General features: G+C 33.3%; 4 protein-coding genes and 1 long non-coding RNA gene across 5 annotated transcripts; 3 read left to right on the top strand and 2 right to left on the bottom strand.

Annotated features, from left to right (window-relative positions):
• The first annotated feature begins 261 nt into the window (after positions 1-261).
• Positions 262-4,657, top strand: LOC133335214 (ribonuclease P protein subunit p25-like protein). The gene is made up of 5 exons (XM_061543515.1): positions 262-366; positions 423-604; positions 1,714-1,830; positions 1,916-2,182; positions 4,639-4,657. The coding sequence occupies exons 1-5, from the start codon at positions 262-264 to the stop codon at positions 4,655-4,657; spliced, it is 690 nt and encodes a 229-aa protein (XP_061399499.1).
• Positions 4,658-4,794: 137 nt separating this feature from the next.
• Positions 4,795-6,451, bottom strand: LOC133335211 (MOB kinase activator-like 4). The gene is made up of 4 exons (XM_061543513.1): positions 6,384-6,451; positions 6,104-6,267; positions 5,793-6,002; positions 4,795-5,032 (listed from the first exon to the last, which is right to left on the bottom strand). The coding sequence occupies exons 1-4, from the start codon at positions 6,441-6,443 to the stop codon at positions 4,795-4,797; spliced, it is 672 nt and encodes a 223-aa protein (XP_061399497.1). The 5' UTR covers positions 6,444-6,451.
• Positions 6,452-8,422: 1,971 nt separating this feature from the next.
• On the top strand, positions 8,423-11,585 carry LOC133335216 (ras-related protein Rab-2A). The gene is made up of 4 exons (XM_061543517.1): positions 8,423-8,490; positions 9,976-10,291; positions 10,355-10,535; positions 11,362-11,585. The coding sequence occupies exons 1-4, from the start codon at positions 8,445-8,447 to the stop codon at positions 11,458-11,460; spliced, it is 642 nt and encodes a 213-aa protein (XP_061399501.1). The 5' UTR covers positions 8,423-8,444; the 3' UTR covers positions 11,461-11,585.
• Positions 11,586-14,205: 2,620 nt separating this feature from the next.
• Positions 14,206-15,024, top strand: LOC133335213 (E3 ubiquitin-protein ligase trul-1-like). The gene is made up of 2 exons (XM_061543514.1): positions 14,206-14,327; positions 14,397-15,024. Exons 1-2 carry the CDS (start codon positions 14,206-14,208, stop codon positions 15,022-15,024), a joined length of 750 nt encoding a protein of 249 aa, XP_061399498.1.
• Positions 15,025-21,412: 6,388 nt separating this feature from the next.
• LOC133335221 (uncharacterized) lies at positions 21,413-21,688 on the bottom strand. Its single transcript, XR_009754514.1, has 2 exons — positions 21,561-21,688; positions 21,413-21,478 (listed from the first exon to the last, which is right to left on the bottom strand). It is a non-coding gene; the product is annotated as an uncharacterized LOC133335221 (long non-coding RNA).
• Between the last annotated feature and the right edge of the window lie 3,611 nt (positions 21,689-25,299).

Genomic DNA, 25,299 nt, shown 5'->3' with positions numbered 1-25,299 from the left:
ATTGACTTTTTAATAAGAAACAAATAGAAACGATTTGAAACCAGTATATATTATACCTACCTACATATGGATAAATATAATTTAGTCCTTAAAATAATTTCCAATGGACTAGCTTATCCTTGGAATTTTTGGTATTTGTCGTCCTGAAGATTAATTCAATAATTTAATTTCTTTAAGTATTCACACCCTTTGACTATATTCCTCCCCTCACTAACCTCATTTGTCTGCCTCATCTTTCTCCATTTACAGATTAAAGCCACAATGATGCACTATAGAAAAGGTGAAAATATCGAAAAACCTCTGACCAAAGATGATCTACCATTTGAGGATTTTTTACCCAAAGGCACGGATTTTCTGTGGATGCATGTAAGTCTGAAATCCAATATTTTTGAAACATAATAAATAATATTTTTTTGTTTTAGGTTAACGGTGGCACCAAGGTCAACAATGTGGTGAACTATGCCAAAAATGCCCTGGACAAGGGAGAACATAAGAATATTGTATGGAGTGGCCATGGTGGTGGGGTGGTGAAAACTATATCCTGTGCTGAAATTATTAAACGTTCATATCCATTGTATCAAGTTACGCGGATGTGTTATACAAGGTGAGAAAGGGGAGGACATAGATTTTAGTTCGATGGGAAAAAACATATTCTTTAAAAAATCCAAGACCCAAAAAATATTCTTAAAAAAATCCACACCCTGTAAAGGACTCTAATAATCCACGCATTGTAAAGGCGCTCAGTAAACGACCCTAAAATACTCCTTAAATAAACGACGGGCTTTGTAATGGCCCCTAAAAATATTCTTCAATAAAACCACGCCTTGTAATGGCCCCTAAAAAATATTCTTCAATAAAACCACGCCTTGTAATGGCCTTTAAAAAATATTCTTCAATAAAACCACGCCTTGTAATGGTCCTCAACAAAACTCTTTAAAAAACACGCCCAAAAAAATATTCTTTAAAAAAACACGCCTTGTAATTGTCCCTAAAAATATTCTTTAAAAATCCACGATCAGTAAACGACCCTAAAATACTCCTTAAATAAATGACGGGCCTTGTAATGGCCCCTAAAAAATATTCTTCAATAAAACCACGCCAAGATATTACAAGGTACCCTTCTTCAAGAAAACCACGCCTTGTAATGGCCCCTAAAAGTATCCAAGCCTTGTAATGGCCCCTAAAAATATTCTTTAAAAAATCCAAGCCTTGTAATGGCCCATAAAATATTCTTTAAAAAATTCACGCCTTGTAACGGTCCCCCAAAAAATCTTCTTAAAAAATCTACGCCTTGTCCACCCTTTGTAATGGTCCCTAAAAAATCATCTTAAAAAATCCACGCATTGTAATGGTCCCTAAAAAATCTTCTTTAGAAAATCCAAGCCTTGTCCACGCTTTGTAATGGTCCCTAAAGAATCTTCTTTAAAAAATCTACGCCTTGTAACGGTCCCCCAAAAAATATTCTTTAAAAAATTCTCGCCTTGTCCACGCTTTGTAATGGTCCTTAAAAAACTTCTTTAAAAAATCCAAGCCTTGTCCACGCTTTGTAATGGTCCCTAAAAAATCTTCTTTAAAAAAATCCACGCCTTGTAACGGTCCCCCAAAAAATATTCTTTAAAAAATCTACGCCTTGTCCACGCTTTTAATGGTCCTGAAAAACATTCTTTATTCTTTTTTTAATCTAATTTTGGTCTCTCTTTGCTCCCATTTCAGTGTCGAAGAACATTGGAAACCCCAAATGGAGGGCCTGGAAGAAATTGTGGCCCACCGGCAAATACCCTCACTGCATATATTTATGAGTCTGGAACCAATCGATGGCAGTGTTAGCGGGTAAGTTGAGATTTATTTTTTATATCATATTAAAATAATCAATAATAATTTCTAATTCTTCCCTCCCTCCCTCAATTCTCTGTAGGCTACAAAAACCCAATAGTAAAACAGATTTTTGGATCTACGATGCAAATTCCCATAATCAGCAATCAAATGGTGGTGCTGGTAATTCCCATAACAATAATAGTCGTGGTAATCAAAGGCCTCGTAAAGGTAATCAGGATAATCAAAGAAGGCCGCAGAAACCACGGCAGCAAAACAACAACAATAATAATAACAATGAAGGGGCGGCCAATAAGCCAGATGAGCCAGCTAGCAGCGCCAGCAGCGGTCAACAGAATAAATCGAATACGTCCAATTCACAAAAAAGAAGACGACCATATCCACAACAAAATCGTGGACCACCCAAATCACAAAATTCAAATAATAATGAGAGTAATAATAATAATAATTCTGCTGCTGCTGTTCAACCAATGGAGTCCTAAATGTTGTATCTTACAGAGATTTTTTGATAAATTTGTACAATGTCCTTGAAGTTTAATGTGTATTCTTTTCATTAAGACAAAAATAATAAAATAAAAGTATTTTGTAATAAAATATCACCTAAACAAATACATACCCTAAATTTATTAAAAATGTTTTTTTATAACTTGGCTAGGATGTTTCAAAAAAGTGTATTTTCAAGCACCAGAAATAATTTTTTTAAGCACCAAAAAATATTCTTCATAAAAAACCACGCCTATGATAGTCCGTGAAAAAATGTTCTTTAAAAAATCCACCCCTCTGATAGTTCATAAAAAAATGTTCTTTAAAATATGTAAAGGTCTCTTAAGATTATTCTTAAAATATCTAAAATCCACGCGTCTGATAATCCCTGCAAAATGTTCTTTTAAGTGATATATTCTATTTGTATGGGGTATAGCGCAAACTGTCCAAATTGACCAGACTGCTTTGATAAGATTTAACAAAAAAGTAGTTGATATTTTAAATATCTTCGAACTTTCACATAATGCTAATTTTCTCCTATATAACACATGTTTAAAAATGTATTGTCCATATATAATAAAAATTCAGATTTTCCTCTAACCATTTATGCAAATTTTATAGAAATCGGTTTAGTAGTTGCTGAGTTATTTACATTTCAATTTAATGATGTTTCGAAATATACTTACTGTTCGATGCTTATTAAAGAAGTTTTTTTTTCAGGGACTATCAGAGGCGTGGATTTATTAAAGAAGATTTTTTTCAGGGACTATCAGAGGCGTGGATTTATTAAAGAAGATTTTTTCAGGGACTATCAGAGGCGTGGATTTATTAAAGAAGATTTTTTTTAGTGACAGGGACAGGGACTATCAGAGGCGTGGATTTATTAAAGAAGATTTTTTTCAGGGACTATCAGAGGCGTGGATTTATTAAAGAAGATTTTTTTCAGGGACTATCAGAGGCGTGGATTTATTAAAGAAGATTTTTTCAGGGACTATCAGAGGCGTGGATTTATTAAAGAAGATTTTTTTCAGGGACTATCAGAGGCGTGGATTTATTAAAGAAGATTTTTTCAGGGACTATCAGAGGCGTGGATTTATTAAAGAAGATTTTTTTCAGGGACTATCAGAGGCGTGGATTTATTAAAGAAGATTTTTTTCAGGGACTATCAGAGGCGTGGATTTATTAAAGAAGATTTTTTTCAGGGACTATCAGAGGCGTGGATTTATTAAAGAAGATTTTTTTCAGGGACTATCAGAGGCGTGGATTTATTAAAGAAGATTTTTTTCAGGGACTATCAGAGGCGTGGATTTATTAAAGAAGATTTTGTAGCGAATATTCAATCTAAATATAAAGCAATCAAGCCTATTTTAATACTTTTGAGACTTTGGACATTTGAATTTTATTGTGAATTCTACAGTCCTCCATTCCTAAGTTTTTTATTATAGCAGTGAGTGATTAATAACTCATCATTTATGTTATTTGAAGTTTTTATTTTTCATCTTCATTTTTTTGTTTTATTTGTTTCTCTTTTACTTGTGTTATCTTTTGCACAATTTTTGTTCTTGTTCATGTTCTTGTTGTGAGACTATTTAAATAAATGAGTTTTTTAATATATTTTATATTTTTGTTTTGTTCTGCATACAGGCTTAAATACTATGTCATCAATTTTTCACTTTTTATTTGAATTTTTATTATGGAGTTTTCTTCTGTTTTGTTTGACTATAATGGGGGGTTATGAGATTTTACAATATATACTCTTTGTTTTTAATTTTATGTTCATTCTTTCACTTCTATTATATATGTTTCGAAATTGTTGTGTTTTGTTCCTTTTTATCAAATCATGAGTAACGTTGTTGTTCTTCCTCGCTTAATATTGTATTTATTTAATAAGGTGTATATATATATATAAATATTAAATATGAAACAAATGCTTGCAAATTGTATCAATGAAATGAGATTTTTTTTTTTGAATATTGCAAAAAATAATAAAATAAATTATCAAATTTAAATACATATATTTTTAAATAAATAAAAAATTAAGAAAATATAAAACAAAATGTATTTCTCTTGTGGGTAAACTATTTTTCAAAATTTGTAGTTGGTTTTGAAATTTGTTAAGGAATATATTATTGTAGTTTGGTAAAGAATTCTTGTTCCAAATACTTTGTTTGCAAATAAATATCGGCGATTTAGAATATTCCCTTTTGTTTTTTTTTAATATTTCATTTGAATAAAGAGATTTATTTTGTTGTATATTTTTCTTTTAAAGTTGGGAATTGTTTTCTTTTTTCATTATTATTATTATTCTTTTAATCCTCTTAGATTTTACAGCATTTTGTAGATGTTGTGTGTGTGTTTGTCTCTTAAACATTTTTTTTCCATTTTCTGCATATTCATGGCGCCCCTGCACCATCATCTTTATCTTTGTTGTTGTTGCTGATGTGATTATGTTTTTGGCCGTCCTGACACCCAGGATGCTTAGGCTTCACTTTCACCTGGCGCAGCATTCTCTTCTTCATTGATGGGTACAATCAAATTCTCCTTCGACATCAGATTGTATTTTGTTACAAAATGTGTAAACCGATGACAGAGATATGTCTCAGCCTCAAATTCATCGAAGATACGACGATGATGAAAATATGCATGTGAAAAAATTCGATAAACACGACGACAAACCGAACCCAATTTAGTAACGGATGACTCTTTGATTGAGACTCTGGAAAGAATAAAGAAGAAGAAATTAGTATATAAATTGAATAAGTATACGATTTTAGAAAATAATCTTTAATTACTTTGAATTTGAAATATATCGATTTTGGTACATTTTTTTAAATTTTTGAAAAATTAAGGCTTGGATTAAAAAAAATATTTTTCGAAGGCATTACATTTTTTTAAAATATTTTTTTCAAGTCGCAGATTTTTAAAGAATATTTTTTAAAGGCGTTAAATATTTTAAAAAATATTTTTTTAAGGCAGAAACTTTTAAAGAATATTTTTTGAATTCGCGAATTTTTTTAAGAATATTTTCACAAGCCGTAGATTTATTGAAGACTATTTTTTCAGGGCGCGGATTTTTGAAAGAATACTTTTTTCAAGGCTTAAATTATTTAAAAAGATATTTTTTCAAGACGAAGATTTTTTTACAAACATTTTTTAAGGCTCTGATTTTTTAAACGTTTTGATTTTACTAAAGAAAATTTTTTCAAGGAAATATTCTTGTTTTTAAAAAATCCATTTCAATTGTTGGAGTTTAAAAATAATAATTATTCTGCGCCTATATATATTACATCAGAACTTATCTACTATATAACATATTATTTCACCAGTTTTTCTTTTCTATAAAGTAGAAGTCATTTATGACTTTAGAAGTCATCTACTCATTTACAGATGAGTTCAGGTAGCTTCTAACCCATAAAGGATTATATTATAAAAAGAAAATAATTTTCAATTAGTTTTCCTTTTGTTGATTAACTTACCGACTTGGAAAATATTTATTACTATTGAGTAAACATGCAGCGCCATCTAACGTATGACGTGTGTAATCAATGGCAGGACATTCTTTTGGTGTTTTATGGGCAGCACATAAAAATATCCATTGATCGGTGGCTGTCATCTGTGTGCACGTCGATGGTGAGCATTGTTTTTGCAAACGTACCGCCAGCCCATTCAGCTCCATGCAAAATTGCCTGCACAAACAACAAAAACAACAGCAAAATAATAAATATAGTTGATGACAACAACACAGTGATCGAAAATCAATCACGTCATATCGTTCGTTCGACCTCACCTTAAATGTTCATATTTCCAAACGCCCTCATCCTGGGCCTCGGGCATTGTCAATATAAGTTCTACATTTGATGGATCACGTTTTATCAGCTGTTGTATATACTGTTGGACAGCCAAAGTGCTATCCATCTCCTCCAATGGTTCATCTGGCCACCGACAGAAATCCTAAAACCAAAACCCAAAAAAAAAACATTGCCGCAAAAGAGAGTACGAGTTTTTATTTGTGGCTCTTCTTCACAATTTCTTGTTTGTCTGTCTGTCGTTCTGTTCTCATCGCTTACCTTCGCCTTTGTTCCAGGTCTATTTCTACGCACAATTGTCGCACCATCAGCCATCTTCATGTTTTTTTTCAACTGGTTACTCCTGTCGCCTGAACCCAAACAATATTTTTAATTGGGTTGTTGTTGGTTTTTTTTAACAAATCAAAATCCCCAAATTCTGATTTTTTTGTACAAACGATGAAAAATTTTTCTCTTCTTTTATTACTTTCTTCTTCCTTCTTCTTTTTCTCGATTGACTAGGGATATGTAGTTCGATAATCAACTAATCGATATTGCCGCTAGGAAATCGAAATATTGTGGTTTGTCGACTTTTGCCAGTCATGATGACAGCTGTGCTGGCAGCTGACACTATGTTTATAAAAGGCACAATAATTGAACGTGCTAGCAATAAAAATATTTAAAAGTCTCACAGTTTTTTAATAAATACTGGTATGAAAAGTTGAAACAAACAAAAAACACTATTTAGTAAGTCTCAATTTAGATTAGGCGAGTTTACTTGCGGCAAGTCTTTGTTTGTAGGAGAGAGGGGCAAGGGGTATAGAAATGAAAAAAATTGCTCGTACCGACAATTTTCTGGCAATTTGTTTTGTGTATTTCGTATTTGTTGACATTTTATATATATTTAAAGAGAAAAAACAACAAATAAAAAAAATTTTGGAAACCGATTTGCCTTGTATAGACGCATGGAGCAAGTTCAAAAGAGAACGATAAAAATTGTCGCGAGTAAACTCGCCTAATATAAATCAGGACTAATTTTAAAAATAGATTAAAACTCCACTTTCATAATGAATTAAAAAATCTTATTTTAAAATGTTTGAAGAGAGAGTAAACGCCTCAACCGGCGTTTACATCGTTTGAGGCGGAGTTTTTAAAGAAAAACTTTTTCAAGGACTCCCTGAGACGTGGATTTTTTAAGGAATATTTTTTCTAAGACTAACTCAGACAAGGCATGTCTGAGGAGTGAATTTTTTAAACAATATTTTTTCAAGGACTTCAAACAGCGTGGATTTTTTAAAGAATATTTTTTTAGGACTTCAAAAGGCGTAGACTTTTTGAAGAATACTTTTTCCAGACATGTCTGAGGTGTGGATTTCTTAAAGAATATTGTTTCAAGGTATGTCTGAGGCGTGGATATTTTAAAGAATATTTTTTCAAGGACTTTAAAAGGCGTGGATTTTTTTAAAGAATATTTTTTCAAGGACGTCAAATGTTGTCGATTCTTTAAAGAGTATTTTTTCAAGAATTTCGAAAGTTGTGGATTTTTTATTATTATATTTTTTCAGGGACTTCAAAAGCTGGTCTATATAAATGTGTGAATTTTTCAATGAATATTTTTTCAAGGACTTCAAAAGGTGTGGATTTTTTATTATTATATTTTTTTCAGGGACTTCAAAGAATATATATGATTGCTGATCGATATAAGGCGTGAATTATATAAGGCAATGATTTTTAAAGAATAGATTTTCCAGGCCAATTTGGAATTTTCCAGGCCAATTTCCAATTTAGAATGGACTATATTTGACGTATATGCAATGGAATTGACATTTTAAATCGAGTTTATTTCGTAAATCTAAACGTACCTTAATTATAGTTAATTTTATATTATATTTTTATTTCTTATTATTTTTATAAACTTTTTTCAAATAAAATAATTTGGGTAATTTTATTGAAAATTTATTTAATTTTTTTAAGCATTAAATAAATTTTTAATAAATTAAATAAATTTAATCATTAAATAAATTAATCAATAAATAAAATTCAAATATATTTGTACCGTATTGAAAAAAAAAATAAAAAAACCGATTATCTACCCAAAATCAACATCACAACGGAACAAGGAATGATATGCAAAAAAGGGGGAGCAAAAACAATTATCGATTGTACAAAAGTCGACTTATAGATCCCTGACTTCACTGACTGATAGAGAGAATTGCGTAGTAGTGGTATAATAATTCTTCGAGAAATCGCGAATATTGTTGTAAGAAAAAAATATTTAATAGTTTATTAGAAAATCAAAAAGTTTGATTCACAACTACAGATACCAAGAACAAAAGAACGACAATGTCCTACGCATATTTATTCAAATACATTATTATTGGTGATACTGGTAAGTTGAAAAAAAGTGAAAGAAAAACTTTGGAAAATTTGGGGTTTTCTGTTGGCGAAAAAAATGAATTTTGTTGATGGTGTTTGGCTGGCTGGCTGGCTGACTAACTTCGGCAGAATTATGAAATCTGTGTTGGTTGGAAACATATGTTAGCGAAAGTTTCAAGGACTGATTTTGTTAAAACAAAAAAATGCAAATTTTGAAATTTGGGTATTTAATTTTATTCGAACTAGTCTTCATAACGTTTTGAAAATTGAATTTATTTTCCTTTGTTTTTCAGTTCACAAATTTTCTGTCATTCTATTGAAAAATCAATAATTTTTCATTGTTGGTCATGTTAGGGTTCTCTGTTTGCAAACCTGCTCGTTCTCACTGCCTCTCTCTCGCTCGCGCCAACTCTCTTTGTGTATTGTGGGAAATGCGCCCCCGTTTATCCCCATTATTGTTGCTTTTGTTGTTGTTGTATCAGATGATGGGTGATGACGAAGTTTATTATTGTGGTGTATACAGACAGCAGAGGGGTGGTTGATCCATAATATCAGCAATGTGCTGTTGTTGTTGTTGCTGTCTTTGTATCCATATAGAAGGAAGTCTAGCATTGCATGTTACTGAGTTGTTGTTGTTGCTGTTTCGAACTGCATACACATAATATTACTTGCAAAGTTTATTGTAATTATTATTCCAGACACTGGATCCACTATGGGTAGTTAATTTCCCAACAACTAACCCCTAACCACCCTTGTTATTGTGTACTTTATCATGCAAACTTGCCCTTAACAACATAGCCCCAATAGCTGTTTTACTTTACTATTTGTGGGTGTTGTCAGTCAATGTTTTGTTTTCGTATTCTCATCATTATAACCTGATATCCCCAACAGCTGTTTTTCCCTTAAATTTTCACAGAGTTCCAAGTTCATCCCCAAGAAAAAAATTACATTTTTTTGATTTGAGTCATTGTAATGGAAACAAATAGATACAAATAGAAGGGGTGATGATGGTTTGGGTTTTTTAAAGATAATTTTATGCCTTTAAACCAAATTTTGGAATATGATCTATAAGTATGGCCTATTAATAAGGTCTACTGGGCACGAATTGATGGCACGATACCTGAGAGGGGGCCAGCATTTGGACTAGAATTACAAGATCCCAGCCTATCTCACCTGTCTCTCAGAATTTTCTATGGATGCAGACCATACTGGTCATTTCATGTATTCCAGTTGAAAAAATAAACTATTGAGATTGTTCTCTTATATCCCGTAATAAGGCCCTCCCCCATATAAATTACCATTATCATGAATAAAAATTTCATTGACCTATGATTCACACCATTCGTTGCAATTGATAAGATATTTTTTTCTTAAAGAGATGTTCTATATTATCAAGGTGTATAATGACCTGGGTTTTCAACCTATCATCTATGATATTTTGATAGCATTCAGCGTTTTTTAGAATATTAAAATCTCAGTTTTTTTCTTTATTTCCCAGGAGTTGGCAAATCATGTCTCCTGTTGCAATTCACCGATAAACGTTTCCAGCCCGTTCATGATCTAACAATTGGCGTTGAGTTTGGTGCCCGCATGATCACCATCGATGGCAAACAAATTAAATTACAAATTTGGGATACAGCCGGTCAGGAAGCATTCCGATCAATAACACGTTCATATTATCGTGGTGCTGCCGGTGCCCTGCTCGTTTACGATATAACACGTCGGGAAACATTTAATCATTTGACCACATGGCTGGAAGATGCTCGTCAGCATTCAAATTCCAATATGGTTATTATGTTGATAGGCAATAAGAGGTAAGTGGAGAATAAAATTAGACCTATGAGATTTATAATAATTGTCTGATTGTTTGGTTCTAGTGATTTGGAATCACGCCGTGAGGTAAAGAAGGAAGAAGGTGAAGCATTTGCCCGTGAACATGGTCTTGTATTTATGGAAACATCAGCACGCACAGCCGCAAATGTTGAAGAAGCCTTCATCAATACAGCCAAAGAAATTTATGAAAAAATCCAGGAGGGTGTTTTCGATATAAATAATGAGGTATGTATTTCTTGCTCTGCAAGACTATGATAAAAGAAAATATGCTATAGCTGTTGCAAGTCTTCAATAATAGATTTACTAAGGCCGGAAGACACTATGTGATGTTCTCTACGAATAGATTGCCATACACAAAACTTCTTTTAGATCTTTTGTTCTCAAGAAGTTTTGTCGATAGTCTTCCTTGACGAGAAGACCACAGGAAGGTTTTCTATGAGAATGCATTATTGTGTTGTTTGAGAGGGTCTTCTTCCGGTCTTCTAGGTTTAAAGTGATGTTCTCTACAAATAGATTGCCATACACAAAACTTCTTTAAGATATTTTCATTCTCAAGCAGTTTTGTCGATGTTCTTCTTCGACGAGAAGACCACAGTAAGGTCTTCTATGAGAATACAATATCGTGTTCTTTGAGAGGGCCTTCTTCTCACCTTCACTGTGAAGACCCTTCTATGATATGAGGTCTTTCTTTTGATGTTCTATGAGTAGACCTTCTGCTATTCTATGGGAAAATCTTCTGCTATTCTATGAAAAGTCCATATGCTTTTCTATGTGAAGACCTTTTGCTATTCTATGAGCAGATCTTGAGCTCTTCTATGAGAAAACCTTCTGTTCTTTTGTGAGAAAACCTTCTTCTGATATTCTATGATAAGGCTTCTTCGGGTTTTCTATTATAAAAAAAATTTGATATTCTATGAGAAGAGAAAAATCGTCTTCTATAAGTAGACCATCTTGTCTTCTATAAAAAAAGTAGAAGTTCTCATCTTTTATGAGAAGATTTTATTGTCTTTTATATTAATTTATTATTTTTTATTATTTTTTTCTATTTCAGGCCAATGGTATTAAAATCGGTCAACAACATTCCCCCACAAATCCATCACTGCCTGGTTCAGGCAATCAAGCCGGGTCAGCTAGTAGCGGATGTTGTTAAAAGTTTCTTAATTGTCCCCCTTCCTATCCTCCCGTATAACCGTATAAACTTTTTAACAAGACAGACGTAAAAATAACTAACACTAAATATAAAAACACTCGTAATTATTTTTTACATAACAACAAGATAAATATAAACAAAAGAAACCATAAAATAAAAAAGCTAATGAAAGAAATATAAAATTACTTTAACTATTTTTTCATTTATTTTTCAAAAAAAGAACTTTAGCAGAAAACAGCATGAATTGAATTAAATTAAAAAAAAAAAAACACAACAACCGATAAATTAAATAAAATGCGATAACTTCCTTTTCATCTAAACTTTAAAAAAACATGAATGCGAAAGACAAAAAAAAATAATTCAAGTTAATTCACAAAAATTTATTGCTTAACAAAAAAAAAATAATAAAATATAAAAATAATATTTACCATTAAGAACCGAAAACCAAACCACAATTATTACATTAAACAAAAAATTAATATACATATACAAAAAAGGAAACCAAATATTTGTAATGAAAAAGAAATAAATAAAAATATGTATTTATAAAACAAAATCGCAAAAAAAAATTAATTAAATTGACAAAAGTAAATGTTTTTTTATAACACCTTAATTCAAATATTTTTACTACTCACACCCATTTTTTAATATTTTCCTTCTATATGACTTTATTTTTGTATATTTTTTCTGTTATGTTTTTAGTTTTTATTACAATTTTTCCATGGTAGCCAGTAGTTACATATATAAAGTTGTATATTTTGTTGCAATTTTTTAATATAATTTATTTATAATCTCATTAAATATTATTTTATTTTACTTTTTTCTGTGAGCCTCTACAATTTATATACATACATTTATAATAATATATTCTTATATAAAAACCAAAACAAAAAAAAAATGACAAAAAAAATAAAACAAAACTATTCAACGTACATAGTTTATATGTATGTAATAATAAAATATATATATATATTTGTGCATATTTAATTATAGTTTTAATAAAAAAACAAATAAAGAAAATATTTTCTTTTTTCAAATTTTGTTCAATTTCTGAATAAAAATGTTGGGAGGAGAAATAAAAGAATAAATTCGAAATATTTTAAATAAAAGTTGATAATAGAGAAACCTATTCGAAATGTTTTTCATAGACCAGCTGGAAGGGCGTCTATGATAGAGGAGCTGAATCAAGCCTTTCGCAGACGAGCTGGAAAATGAGTTTTTCATAGACTAGCAGCATGGAGTCGTTCGTATACGAACTTCAGGTTGTTATATAAACTCGAATACCAGAAGTATTCTTAGAGTGCGTAGGCACCTTACCCTACAGTGCTGTAAACCCCTGTTAATACAAATCGTCAAACCAAAACCACCACACCAAAGAGTAGGTACCAATCGATCACACGTATTTGCCGCGATCACCTCCTGGTATGAAAAGCAAAGTCGGTTGTAAAGTAACTTCACACCAAGCCGAAACTCTATCCGCAATTCCAGCAAGATGCTCCTCGAAAGTTCATCACCTACTGCCAGACTTGATGGCGACTCTGGTCACCTACAGACTATAACCTTTGCCCAGCTTCATAGCCAAATTAGTCTATCTAAAAGGTGAGAATGGCTAAGTTAGGCAATTGAATTGGTGAAACGTGTCGTGTGTGGGCCAAGGGCATATACTGGGTATCAATCTATGGGTCCAACAACTTGAATTCCACATATTTGATTACCAATCACTCCACCTTGCCGAAACTATATGTCAATTCGCATGTCTTCAACTTCCGGTTTTGGTTTTCTGACAGGTGTGAAGAGTTATCCATCGGCCATTGTGTTCAGAGGGAGCTTCCGTTCAGCTGGGTGTTGATCTTCTCTATGCCAATGAAAAGCTTGTCATGATGGTAAGGAGTTTTACTACAAAATTTAAATCCAAAATATGTTATCGGCTATTTGGGTGGAAAATCTATCCAAACACCCAATATATTTATGTGGAACCGAAAATATCAAAAAATAGAAGCGGAAAATAGAAGCGGAAAATAAAGACTACGAGTCGAATAAAGCTTTTTTAGTCGAGCTAAAAGATTTATGCTATTTTCAACATGACACTTGGTTCACGAGTTCGAGGTACCATTTTTTACGGCCTTGGCCAAGGCCTATTACTAAGGACATCCAGAAGACCTGCTGGATATCAGCTATCAATATCCATTATTGAGAATTGACTTCCATTATGAAAACGTAAACAAAGTCCGAAATTGACATTGGACTTGAGAAAAAACAGCTGTTTTCCGATTTCGATTGCTACCTGAGTGACCTTTTTGATAGATCATGGACCTTGCCCTTGTGGCCTATAAATAAGGTCACCCAGGGAGACCAGCTGGATGTCTGCGCCACTCAAGTTTGCTGTTAAAATGCATTATTGTCAATTGACTTCCATTTTGGAAACGTATACAATGTCCAAATTTTTGCATAAGACTTGAGAAAAAACAGCTGACTTTCGTTGGATGGGTGACGTTATTTATTTGACGTGATCTTGAATTTATGGTTGTTGAAGTGTCAGAAATCGATAAATAGATTTGACCGGTGGCCTGGTTGCATCGGTTTACATCGATGTTATTTCGATTATCGATAAATTGTAAAAATAACTTCTTTGTTTACAAGGGGAAATCCCCTTCGTTATCTTGAAATTTAATTCCAGCAGATAATTACGCGAACACAATAACTTCATTCCTCCCTTTGTAGTGTTGCTGAAAGTATTTTGTGAAAATGTCGGTTTTGGATTCAAAGTGTACCGTTTGTATGGAACCGTTCAACAATACGGGGGTTATTGCGACTACCAATTGTGGTCACATCTTTCATGATAATTGCCTACAGAATTGGCAACTGCAGTAAGTTCTATGCTAATTTGTAAAGAATTATCTGCACGATACTTTAATTGTCGATTTTCTATGTTATAGAACCCCTAAATGTCCACAATGTGAAGCGTACAAACCATTTAGTCATGTCGTGTATTTAAATTTCGACGAAACAATTGGCGATGCCAAACAATTGCAGGAAATCCATCAACAGACATCGGATGAATTGGAGAACTTAAAAAAACTCCACAAAGAAAAGAGTTTGGTGTGGGCTAAAATGCAAGCAGCGATTCAAAACGAAGTTCATGAATTTAAAACACTTGTCAGTAAATTACGACATGACATTGTGTGCCTTGAGGCTGCCGGGAAAAAGAATCGCCAAAAAATATGTGCCCTAACGGAGGAGATATGTTCCATAGAAACGGAATCAGAGAATAGAATAGCGGAGCTAAGAAAGGAAGTTGACACGCTAAAGGATACATTGGAAAACTATTCTACCGAACTGGCAGTGGAATTGTCTAAACAAAATGAGAAATCGACGACGACTAATGATGAACGGCCAATGATTCATATCAATTTGACCAATGACAAAATCAAAGACTTGGAAGAACAATTGCAGCACGTCACAAAAGAACTGGAAAATGAAATTACCCGGAATAGCGAACTTGAAATTGAAAATATGAAGCTAAAAAAACTATCGTCTATTTGGGGAGAATTGAAGAAAATGTAAAATAATTTATGTCTATATAAATATGTTCGTCCTTTCTGTTTATTTTTTTTAAGTCTTAATAAAATGTCGATTTTATAGAATATGGATTTGGATATTTGGATTTTTTTGAGGACCATTAATTACAAGGATTGAATATTTAAAGAATATTTTTAAGGGACCCTTACAAGGTTTGGATTTTTTAAAGAATATTTTAAGGCATTATATTTGTTATTTATGTTTTATTAACTTTATTGAATATAACATAATTGGAAATGAATCTGGTATTGAATTGAATATCATAATGTACTCATATATGGGTAACATGATTTGCACATGCAGTAACTTATCAAGAAATCAATCGGGAATAAAGTGAGGATTATAATATTCATGTAGTATAACAAATTTTAAAATGTTGCTATATATATATATATATATTACCAGCTAATTTAAATAGCCTGGACACTGTAGTCATTGGACGTGGATGACGATGACTTTTTCAAATCTTCAATTTCACGTAGTAATTTATGTAATGCCTCTATCGCTTGATCACGATTATTCGGCTCTGAAGCTATACCCGTAACAATTTCTTCTATACCCTTTTTGGCATCGATACCTTTTAATATTTCTTGTAATTTCGAATCCAATGCCGGAGGGGGAGGAGGAAGTGGTTGTACAAGTTTAAATTCAGTTAAAGACTTTGCTGTGTCCGGATTTTCTTCAGTTTCGTTTGATGGTGTATCTTCTGCTTTAGTGGTAATAGAATTTGAAATATTATTGGATTGCTGGGGAGGAGAAGAAGAAGACGTTTGCTTAGATGTTGTTGGGATTTTATGTTCTGCATCGGTGTTTGGTTTTATTTGATTTATGGTGTCTGGATCAGAAGCAGCTGTTGTAGCAACAACTGATGTTTTGGGTTGAGAGTGATTTTGATTGTTGGTGGTTGTTTGTTTTGGAATGGCTCCCGTGTTCTTTTTGGCCTGTGTTGATAACTTTGCAAGTTGATAGTTGGTTACCACACTCTGAGATTTGGAGAGATCACCTCCACATGCCGGAGTAGTAACTCCTTGATTGTTGGTAACTACACTCTGCGTTTTGGCAAGAGCACCACCACTTGCCGGATTATTAACTCTCGTCTTGGAATAGTTATTTTGCAATGTCGCTGGAGGATTTGTATACATATTCGTTTGATTAGTTTGACCCATATTTGGCTGATTCATTCTAAATGGATTGTAATGAGTTCCTGCACCACCACCACCACTTTGATTCATTTGCGATTGGTCTTTACGCCCATTTGTATTGGTATTTAAATCTGTAGTGGCATTTGAGATCGTTGCCGTTGCATTGGCATTTGTGGAATTGTGGTCAATGCGATTTCCTCTATTTCCATTATAGTTTCCTCTATTCCCATTGTTATGTCCTCCTCTATTACTATTATTGTTGTTTCCGCCTTGCCGATTGTTGCGACGATAAAATTTCCTTTTAGTTTGAAATTCACTTTGTGTGCTATGAGCAGCTATACTTGCAGCTGGCGAAGTTGTTTTCCTGCCTTGTGTACATGGCAGCGGTTTACCATAATTAATCGGATGTATCCGTGCCAAGGGGTTAGTACCACTTGGCTTATAATAATCCCGAATATCGGTCAAATTATTACAGCATTCATCCAAGTAATCTAGGAATGATTTTATTGTTGGTTTTTCTTTTGGCTGGGGTTGACCCAACCATTTGTGACATATTTCTGCATCCAATTTACTCATTAAGATGTACACCAGCCATGGATCACGTTCGTTTTGATGCAGGGCATCAAGCCGATTTATTATGTCACTGGCATCTGTTATTATTTTACGCAAATCACTTACGCTGGAATTCTTCATATTGGCGATATTCATGAATTGCTCAATGTAGCCATGCACAACATAGATGGGACGATCAAATTCCTCTTTGAGACGTTTCCATGCGGTTTCATAGTTATCATTGGACGATGGCATATGTTGAATAAGGTTAGCAGCATTACCGCGTAGCAACGATTTGAGATAATTCATTTTATCTTTATTCGCCCATTTGGGCTTGGTCTGCAGGGCACTCTGAAAGAGTTCTTCGAACAGCGGCCAATCTTTATATTCTCCTGAAAATGGTGTAATAACAGTTTTTGGAAAATCATCAGCATCCGATTTTTTTATTATCTTTTTCGAAGTAGAAGACGATGCAGTGGAACCGCATTCGAGGGCATTTAAACGATCTGCCAATTGTTTTATGAGATCTGCCTGCTGATCGATAATCTTATTGGATTCTTGTGGTTTTGTTGCCATTGCAGATTTTAGCATACTCTTCGTATCCAAATATAAATCTTCGCAATCATGAAACTCTGCACGAGGATCAACATAGTTTTCATCATTTTGAAATTTATATAGATTTTCAGTTATTTTGGAAAACTCAAGCCATATCTCTTCCAAGCGGTGTAGGCGGGTTTCAAATTGTTCCGTTTGCGCACTACTGGGAGGTTGTTTAGCAAATTCTGCTATTCGATTGAGAGAACCTTTTAGCAGATCACGACGTGATACGAGGGCGGCTCTCGTTTCAGATTCCATATTTTTTTCTGCTAGAAAATAAAAATAGTTTTTAAAAGAAATATGGGCTTAACTCTAGTTTAGTAAAAACGATCAGATTTTTCTGAACCAGATGTAGGTATTTTTACCCTAATTATGGGGATATATTTTTTTCTTGGGGGAAGTACCCGGTTATTTGACCCGAAAGTTCGGGTCCGGGTACCCGGTTCTACGGATCCGATCAATAAAAAATGGGTATCATTTTAAAGGTTATAAAAATACCTTTCCAAAATACCTTTCCAATATGATGGGGTTATCTCAAACCGTTTTGGAGACACAGCCAAAAAATGTTGGACCCCTATTTTTTTGAAAAACTCCCTAAAAGTCGAACTTGGGTCCACTGTGGATCAAAAGATATGGGCCTTAGAACCCTACAAAAACAAGAAAATTCTGTCGCGTAGCCGGTGTTGGTATCTGTCCATAGGAGAAAGTCTTAAATCCCCGGCCGAAGGCCGGCTACCCAGAAAACTATTCTATATAAAAAGAATCTGTCGCGTAGCCGGTGTTGGTACCTGTCCATAGGAGAAAGTCTTAAATCTCCGGCCGAAGGCCGGCTACCCATAAAACTATTCTATATAAAAGGAGATTCTGTCGCGTAGCCGGTGTTGGTACCTGTCCATAGGAGAAAGAGTTAAATCCCCGGCCGAAGGCCGGCTACCCCAAAAACTATTCTATATAAAAGGAGATTCTGTCGCGTAGCCGGTGTTGGTGTCTGTCCATAGGAGAAAGTCTGAAATCCCCGGCCGAAGGCCGGCTACCCAGAAAACTATTCTATATAAAAGGAGATTCTGTCGCGTAGCCGGTGTTGGTACCTGTCTACAGGAAAAAGTCTTAAATCCCCGGTCGAAGGCCGGCTACCCAAAAACTATTCTATATAAAAGGAGATTCTGTCGCGTAGCCGGTGTTGGTATCTGTCCATAGGAGAAAGTTTTAAATCCCCGGCCGAAGGCCGGCTACCCAAAAAACTATTCTATATAAAAGGAGATTCTGTCGCGTAGCCGGTGTTGGTACCTGTCATATCTCATATCTTTGCATTTGCAGGGTTCTAAGGCCCATATCTTTTGATCCACAATAGATACAGCCACATGCCGTACCATTTTGGAAAGAGCAAATTGTAGTCTATCATTTAAGTAAGGAGTCGAGAGGGACCATAATGGACCCAAGTTCGACTTTTAGGGAGTTTTTCATAAAAATAGGGGCCCAAAATCCAGTTTTTTGGCTGTGACTCCAAAACGGTTTGAGATAACCATCATATCACCACTCATTGGAAAGGTAATGTTTAACCTTTAAAATGATACCCATTTTGTATTAATCGGATCCGTAGAACCGGGTACCCGGACCCGAACTGTCGGGTCAAATAACCGGGTATTCGGGTACGTCCCCCAAGAAAAAAAACATTCCCATAATTAGGGTCAAAATACATACCTCTGGAAAAAATTTCAAAAAAATCGGGTCGTTTTTACTAAACTAGAGTTTTTCCGAAATATGTCAAGAGGAGTGTGCCATAATTTGCCAAATGACAATAAGTTACCAAAGATGAAACCGGGACTAGGTGGGCACCAAGAAGACAACGCTCCTAAATTAATGGCGATTAAAATAAATTACTTTTCTTCCAATACCTGCAAGAATATTTTATTAGTATTTGAAATTGTTTTCGATCCTTTATAAATTAAAAGGTTACCAATTTGTTCTATTAAATTTTGCTTTCTTCGGCCGCTGTAAAAAATAAAGAAAAAAACCACGTAGCGATTAATAATAATACAATACATATACGAAAGCAGAATATAGTCTGATTTTTTTATATTTTTATTTTTTTATATATGAATATTATTTGTATGGACTATATATTCCATTCTTTTTTCGGTTTATTCGTTACCTCTATCTTTGCTTGCTGTAGATAGAAGAATTATTGGCCAAGTGCGGCAATTGGATTTATGAAAAGAATATTTATTTATCGAAAATATTAAGTGGGGAGGCAACACATACAATTTTAAGATCAATACCGATAACTGCGATGCAATCGAGTAAAAGGGTTGGACCAAGATCTATTAATAAGGTCACCAAGGTAGCAATGGAAATCGGACTTTGACGGAAAACAGCTGTTTTTGTGTGCCTTTGGTTAGGCATTCTCAGCGGGTAAGTACCAAATAAAAAACTCATTATGGTTTGTTCCACTACTTAAAGACTGGTAAAACCATGTCCAAAATAATTTACAATAAGAGACAGCAAAATTGAGAATAAGCTGATTAAATATCAGCTGATGATACAAGAAAATTCTTACTAAGTAAATTTTCCTTGTGAGAATTTGCAAATGCTCAGTAACACACTAGTCAAATCTACAAGAATCTACTCGATTTCACTATTTTCTTCGATATAACAAAGGAAAATTCGTTATTGTAGTAAAAGGTAGTAGACTCTTGCAGTACGGGAACAGACCATTTGTAATAATTTGTACAAAGTAATTAAGCAAAACGAAAAACCTGCGGAATTGCTAAAGATTTTATACGGCGTTTACATTTTACCGGATTTTGTTAACCCAGTGAATCTTCATAGTGTAGGTTAGCCCGGTAAAAAGTTCTAATGTAAACGCCGTATTACATTCATAAATTGAGTAGGGGATTAGCCCATTTATGAAAAATAAGGATCGTCTATGAAAAACTCCCTTTAACCGTCTATGAAATACTAAAGACTTCATTCAACTTGTCTATGAACGCCGCTCTTCGTTCATAAATACTGCTATAAACTCGTCTATGAAAGATATCCCTGAGCTCTCTTATAAAGACTCCCTTCAGCTCGTTTATAAAGACTCCCTTTAACACGTCTTTGAAAGATGTCCTTGAGTCTTTGAAAATTCCTTTTTACCATGGCCTATAAATAAGGTCACCAAGGAGACCAGCTGATTATCGATACCTCTCAAGTTTGCTGTCAAAATGCATGATTGTGAATTGACTTCCATTATGAAAAAATAAACAAAGTCGAAATTTTTGACATTAGACTTGAGAAAAAACAGCTGTTTTCCGATTTCGATTGCTATCTTGGTGACCTTATTAATAGATCATGCTTTTTACAAAACCATGGCCCAATGAGCAAGTCGTGTAAGAAGCAATCGCTATCGGCCGATTTATTTTTATCGATATTTTATTACGGCGTTACATTTATTTCACATCATCTTTGATGTTCTTTATGATGAAATTTCACAACGTATTTTTCACAAATTTAAAATATATTTTTTCTAATTTGATGTAAAATTAAAAAAATTTTGTACTAACATTTAAAATGTATATATTTTATTGTTATAATTATTTGTAACAAACAATACATTTATTTTCTTTTATATTCTAATACTTCGTATTTTTTGTAATTATATTACAAACATTTATATAGTTTAAATTTTTAAATAAATCAATCTTATTAAGTTGTATTTTTTCCAAAACGAATGTCATTTGAGACATGTTTGTGTGCGCCTATAGTGAACAGTCAAATAGTTTATAATTTTTTTTTGTTTGTTTCAACGAATTGAGAAATGCAATTTATTTGGGAGACCTCATCATTTCCATGGGCGGAGGCTGCTGATTTGAATAGAAGGTTTGTTGTTGTACACTAAAGCAAATTAATTACAAAAACAAAAAGAGGTAAATTTGTAAACAATTATTCATTAAAAACCACATACTACAAACACCTGCTATATACATACATACATATCTACATATGTAGGTATCTTGGTCGAGGGTATACTTACTTGGGTTACTTGGGTGGTGGCGACGACGACATCACTGTTGTTTGTTGCGATGCATACAGCTGCTGGCTGTAATACTCTTGACAATCCTTTGGCAATTGGGTTACTGGAGCACCAGAGAATGTTGTCACGGCCCCTATATTCGAAATGTGGAACATATGTTTTATATAAATAGTATATAGTGCCCAGATTTAAGATGCATTTCAATGTAAACTTACCTTCTTCGATGACAATGACATTTTGATTTTCTCTCTTTCTTTTGCGTCGTTCAAGTAAAATATAAATTAGCCAACAGACTACAAATAGTTTAAGGGACACAATAACCCATATCATGTTATTCATGATTTCGGAGCAAAAAGAAAAATGTATTCCACCAAATGCAAATGAGATGTAGATGATGCAGTCTTTGCTTCCTTCCTTCCGCTGTTAGTTACGTTTGCAACAACAATGCGCCAAAAAATAACAAATAGCTGGACCCACACTCACTCACACAAATGTTTCTCTTTCATTCACAACAAATGACAGCCTTGCCGGTTATGTCAAAATGTTACAAGATTCGAGAAGAAACAGCTGTTATTCTCGATAACTTAAAATTTTATTTGAAAACAAAAAAAATGTTACACTTGGCATCAGAATTGCCTCCAAGTTATAGGTTCCAACTTGCTACGGCCAAGGAACTATCTAAATGTGTTGCGTTTAACTTACCAGGTATGTCTTTAAATAAAAATAACCAAAAAGTTAACACCTTGAAACCATTTCTAAACATATTGCTCCTACACGGCCTTAAATCTAATAAAATATGTACTTATGTTCTTTTGTAAAGAAATTACCAGTAAAAATAGGAAGAAATAATAGCGCAGCAGGCGATGGAAAAATAAATCATCTTCAAAATACAGGATATGAACTTTTTTCCAGACGGATCAGTTCCCGGAGATATTACCGGAGCTGCTTTTTACAATCTCAATTAACAAACAACTAAATCCTTCTATGTCAGGAAAAATTATCTTCTGTCCTTTGAATTGTTTGCCATTCTAAAAGTTGCGGAATACGCCGAAAACAATGGTATCAAAGACTTTGCAATACTTTCTGACAGCTTAACTGGCATTCAGGCTATTGATAATCAAAAACATAGGAATTACCTGATTGATGCCTTAATCAACTAGGTAAAGTTCTTTGCTAATAGGGTACAGTAACATTACATTCCAAGTTATGCATCTATTAAATGTAATGAAATTTTATACAGGGCAGCCAAAAATACAATTAATGAAGGAATACTTCTAGAAATACAATGGCCAATGCCAGATACCATCAATCAGATAGCTAAGGTTCTTTGGGATGAATGGGTACATGGTTATGTGCAATCAATGGTAACTCTCATTTTTATAAATCACAATGGTTTAAAAATTGTAATTTGAACTCTTTTTCACAAAAACAAATTAATAGAATCTTTAGTGGTCACTGTTTCTGCAAGAGCACCTTAGCCAAAATGAATGTGGTACCAGATAACTTATCCGAGGACTGTGGAGAAGCCGAAACGGCCTCACATATAATCTTTGGATGTCGTAAATTTAATAATACAGGAAGGTGCTTTCAGGAACTATGTGATTTATTCACTCTTGAAGACTTCACGAATTCACTAGGTTTAGAAAGTTTGAACATTGTGGTAAAATTCCTAAAAGAAGTTGGAGTTGATCTAAAAATAAGAAACATAAATCACCAGCAATGGAAAAAGTCAAATCTGTAGCTTAGCTGCGCATGGGGACATAGATCTGAACATTCTAATTTTAAGTAGGGCGTGAACCAGTAGGAGAGGAGTTAATAAAAAAGGTACAGAAGTTAAAGCAGGTATACATACAGCATAGATTTATCTTCAATTTAGAAATGAGGTCCTCGGACCTCCAAAAGAGACGACACAATAAATATAAACTCGTCTAAATTCCTGTTCGAACAACGAAGATTCGTTTTCAAATTCTTTGGCGATGTTTGTATGAAACCATGGTATCACATAATAAATCGGAGCCCGGAAGAAACAAAACAAAAATAAAAGAAAGACTCCCTCTATAAAAGACTCCCATTAACTTGTCTATAAATAATTCTTTTAAATGATCTATACAGACCTCCTTCAATTTGTCTACGCCATCTATAACACGTCTATGATAGGCCCGAATAAAATTTTCAGTATTGGCATCCTCCAATTCGTCTATAAAGACTTTTTTCAAGTGACATACATAAAAGACTTCCTTCTGTTCATTCATAAGACGTCCTTCAGCTCGTCTATGAAAGACTCTCTTCAACTTCTATATAAACACGCCCTTCAGGCTGTCGTTTATAAATCACCTTAACTCTATGAACACTCTCATGAACAAGTCCATAAAGACCCACTTCAATTCGTCTGTAAAGTACTCCATAAAAGATTCCCTTGGTGTAAAATACACCCTACAGCTTCTCTATGGAAAAACTCCCTTCAACTCGACTTTAAATCACTTTAGTTCATTTTAACTTGTCTAAAAAAAGACTCCCTGTAGTTTTTCCATAAAGCTTCCCTTTAAATTACGGCCCTCATGAATACAAAATATAAATACCATTTTGTTCAATTTCAACTCATTTCGAGTTTTGTTTTGTTGTCCTTTTATTTCAATTATCAAAACAAAATAAACAACAATTAAGCAATGTTGGATGGAAGTAATATAATTTTTAATATAACCTATAAATATAATAAAAACATAAAGAAAAAAAGAAATATACATGAAAGTTCGATAAAAATGTGTATGAATGTAAAATGTAAATTTTTGTAATACATGTATAGTAAATAATGAATATATATAATTTATTTCGATTTTATTTCATTGTATATATATTTTTCGTATCACATTAACGAATGAAGAACAAAGGGTATTGACTTGTATTTATGTATATATATATATATGTATATATAAAACTGGTATTATAACTTCAAGATAACTTTGCATAAATTGTGAAATGTTTGTTTTTTTATTATTAGTTGTTGTAGTATATATTGAGGTGTTAAAATAGTTTGGAATACATAGTTGAATACAGTTTGGAGGAAAGCGTGTTGTCTATACATTTTTCTCGTTTACACAATGTACATTTATACAATAATAATATTAAAATAAAAACATATTTTTATCAATAATAATAAAAAACATTAAATAGATTCATTTCCCTAAGGTTTTTTTTTGTAAAACTTTGTTTTTTCTTTGTATATTATTGTAATCTTGAATACACATCTATCATCAAAAGTCTTTAAACAATAACGAAATTTTCGTTCGTTTGTTTTTGTGCGTGTCCGGAATTTTTTAACAGTTAAAATTGGGATTATATGGCGCCTGTTTTTCATAACTACCATTATTAAAATTAACAGTAAGGAAAGCCCGTGGTCGGATACGATACATATGATACACCTTCAACAATTTACTACAACACAAGTCGTTGCTAAGAAGTATTTGTACATTTTTCTGACGATCGGTTGGACGTAATATTAAAAAAATGGATCTGCATTCAAGAAGATCGTCGGCAAGAAGAAGATCGTCTATGACGACTGCCATAAGCTTGTCTATCCTTTGTCCTTTTAAATGAACTATACATAACGCATATTCATTTCAATACGTCAATAAAGATTCCTATCAAATGATCTATAAAGATTCCCTTTTTTAGATTCGTCTGTAAAGATTTCATACAGCGAGTCCAGTTTTTCATAGACGCGCTGAAGACAGTCTTTTGTCTTCAGCTCGTCTATGAAAACTCCAATCGCCTCGTCTATGAAAGAATCCTATTAGCTTGTCTATTGAAGACTTCCTCCAGCTCTTCTATAGAAGACTTCCTCCAGCTCTTCTATAGAAGACTTCCTCCAGCTCTTCTATAAAAGACTCCCATCAGCTCGTCTAGACCCCTCTTCAGCAAAATACTGTCTTCAATTCGTCTATAAAATACTCCCTT

Source organism: Musca vetustissima, unplaced genomic scaffold, assembly GCF_032173495.1.
Source record: "Musca vetustissima isolate MV318-11 ecotype Yass unplaced genomic scaffold, APGP_CSIRO_Mvet_v1 utg9227, whole genome shotgun sequence".
Taxonomy (NCBI): domain Eukaryota; kingdom Metazoa; phylum Arthropoda; class Insecta; order Diptera; family Muscidae; genus Musca; species Musca vetustissima.
This window is presented reverse-complemented; position numbering and strand designations above follow the sequence as displayed.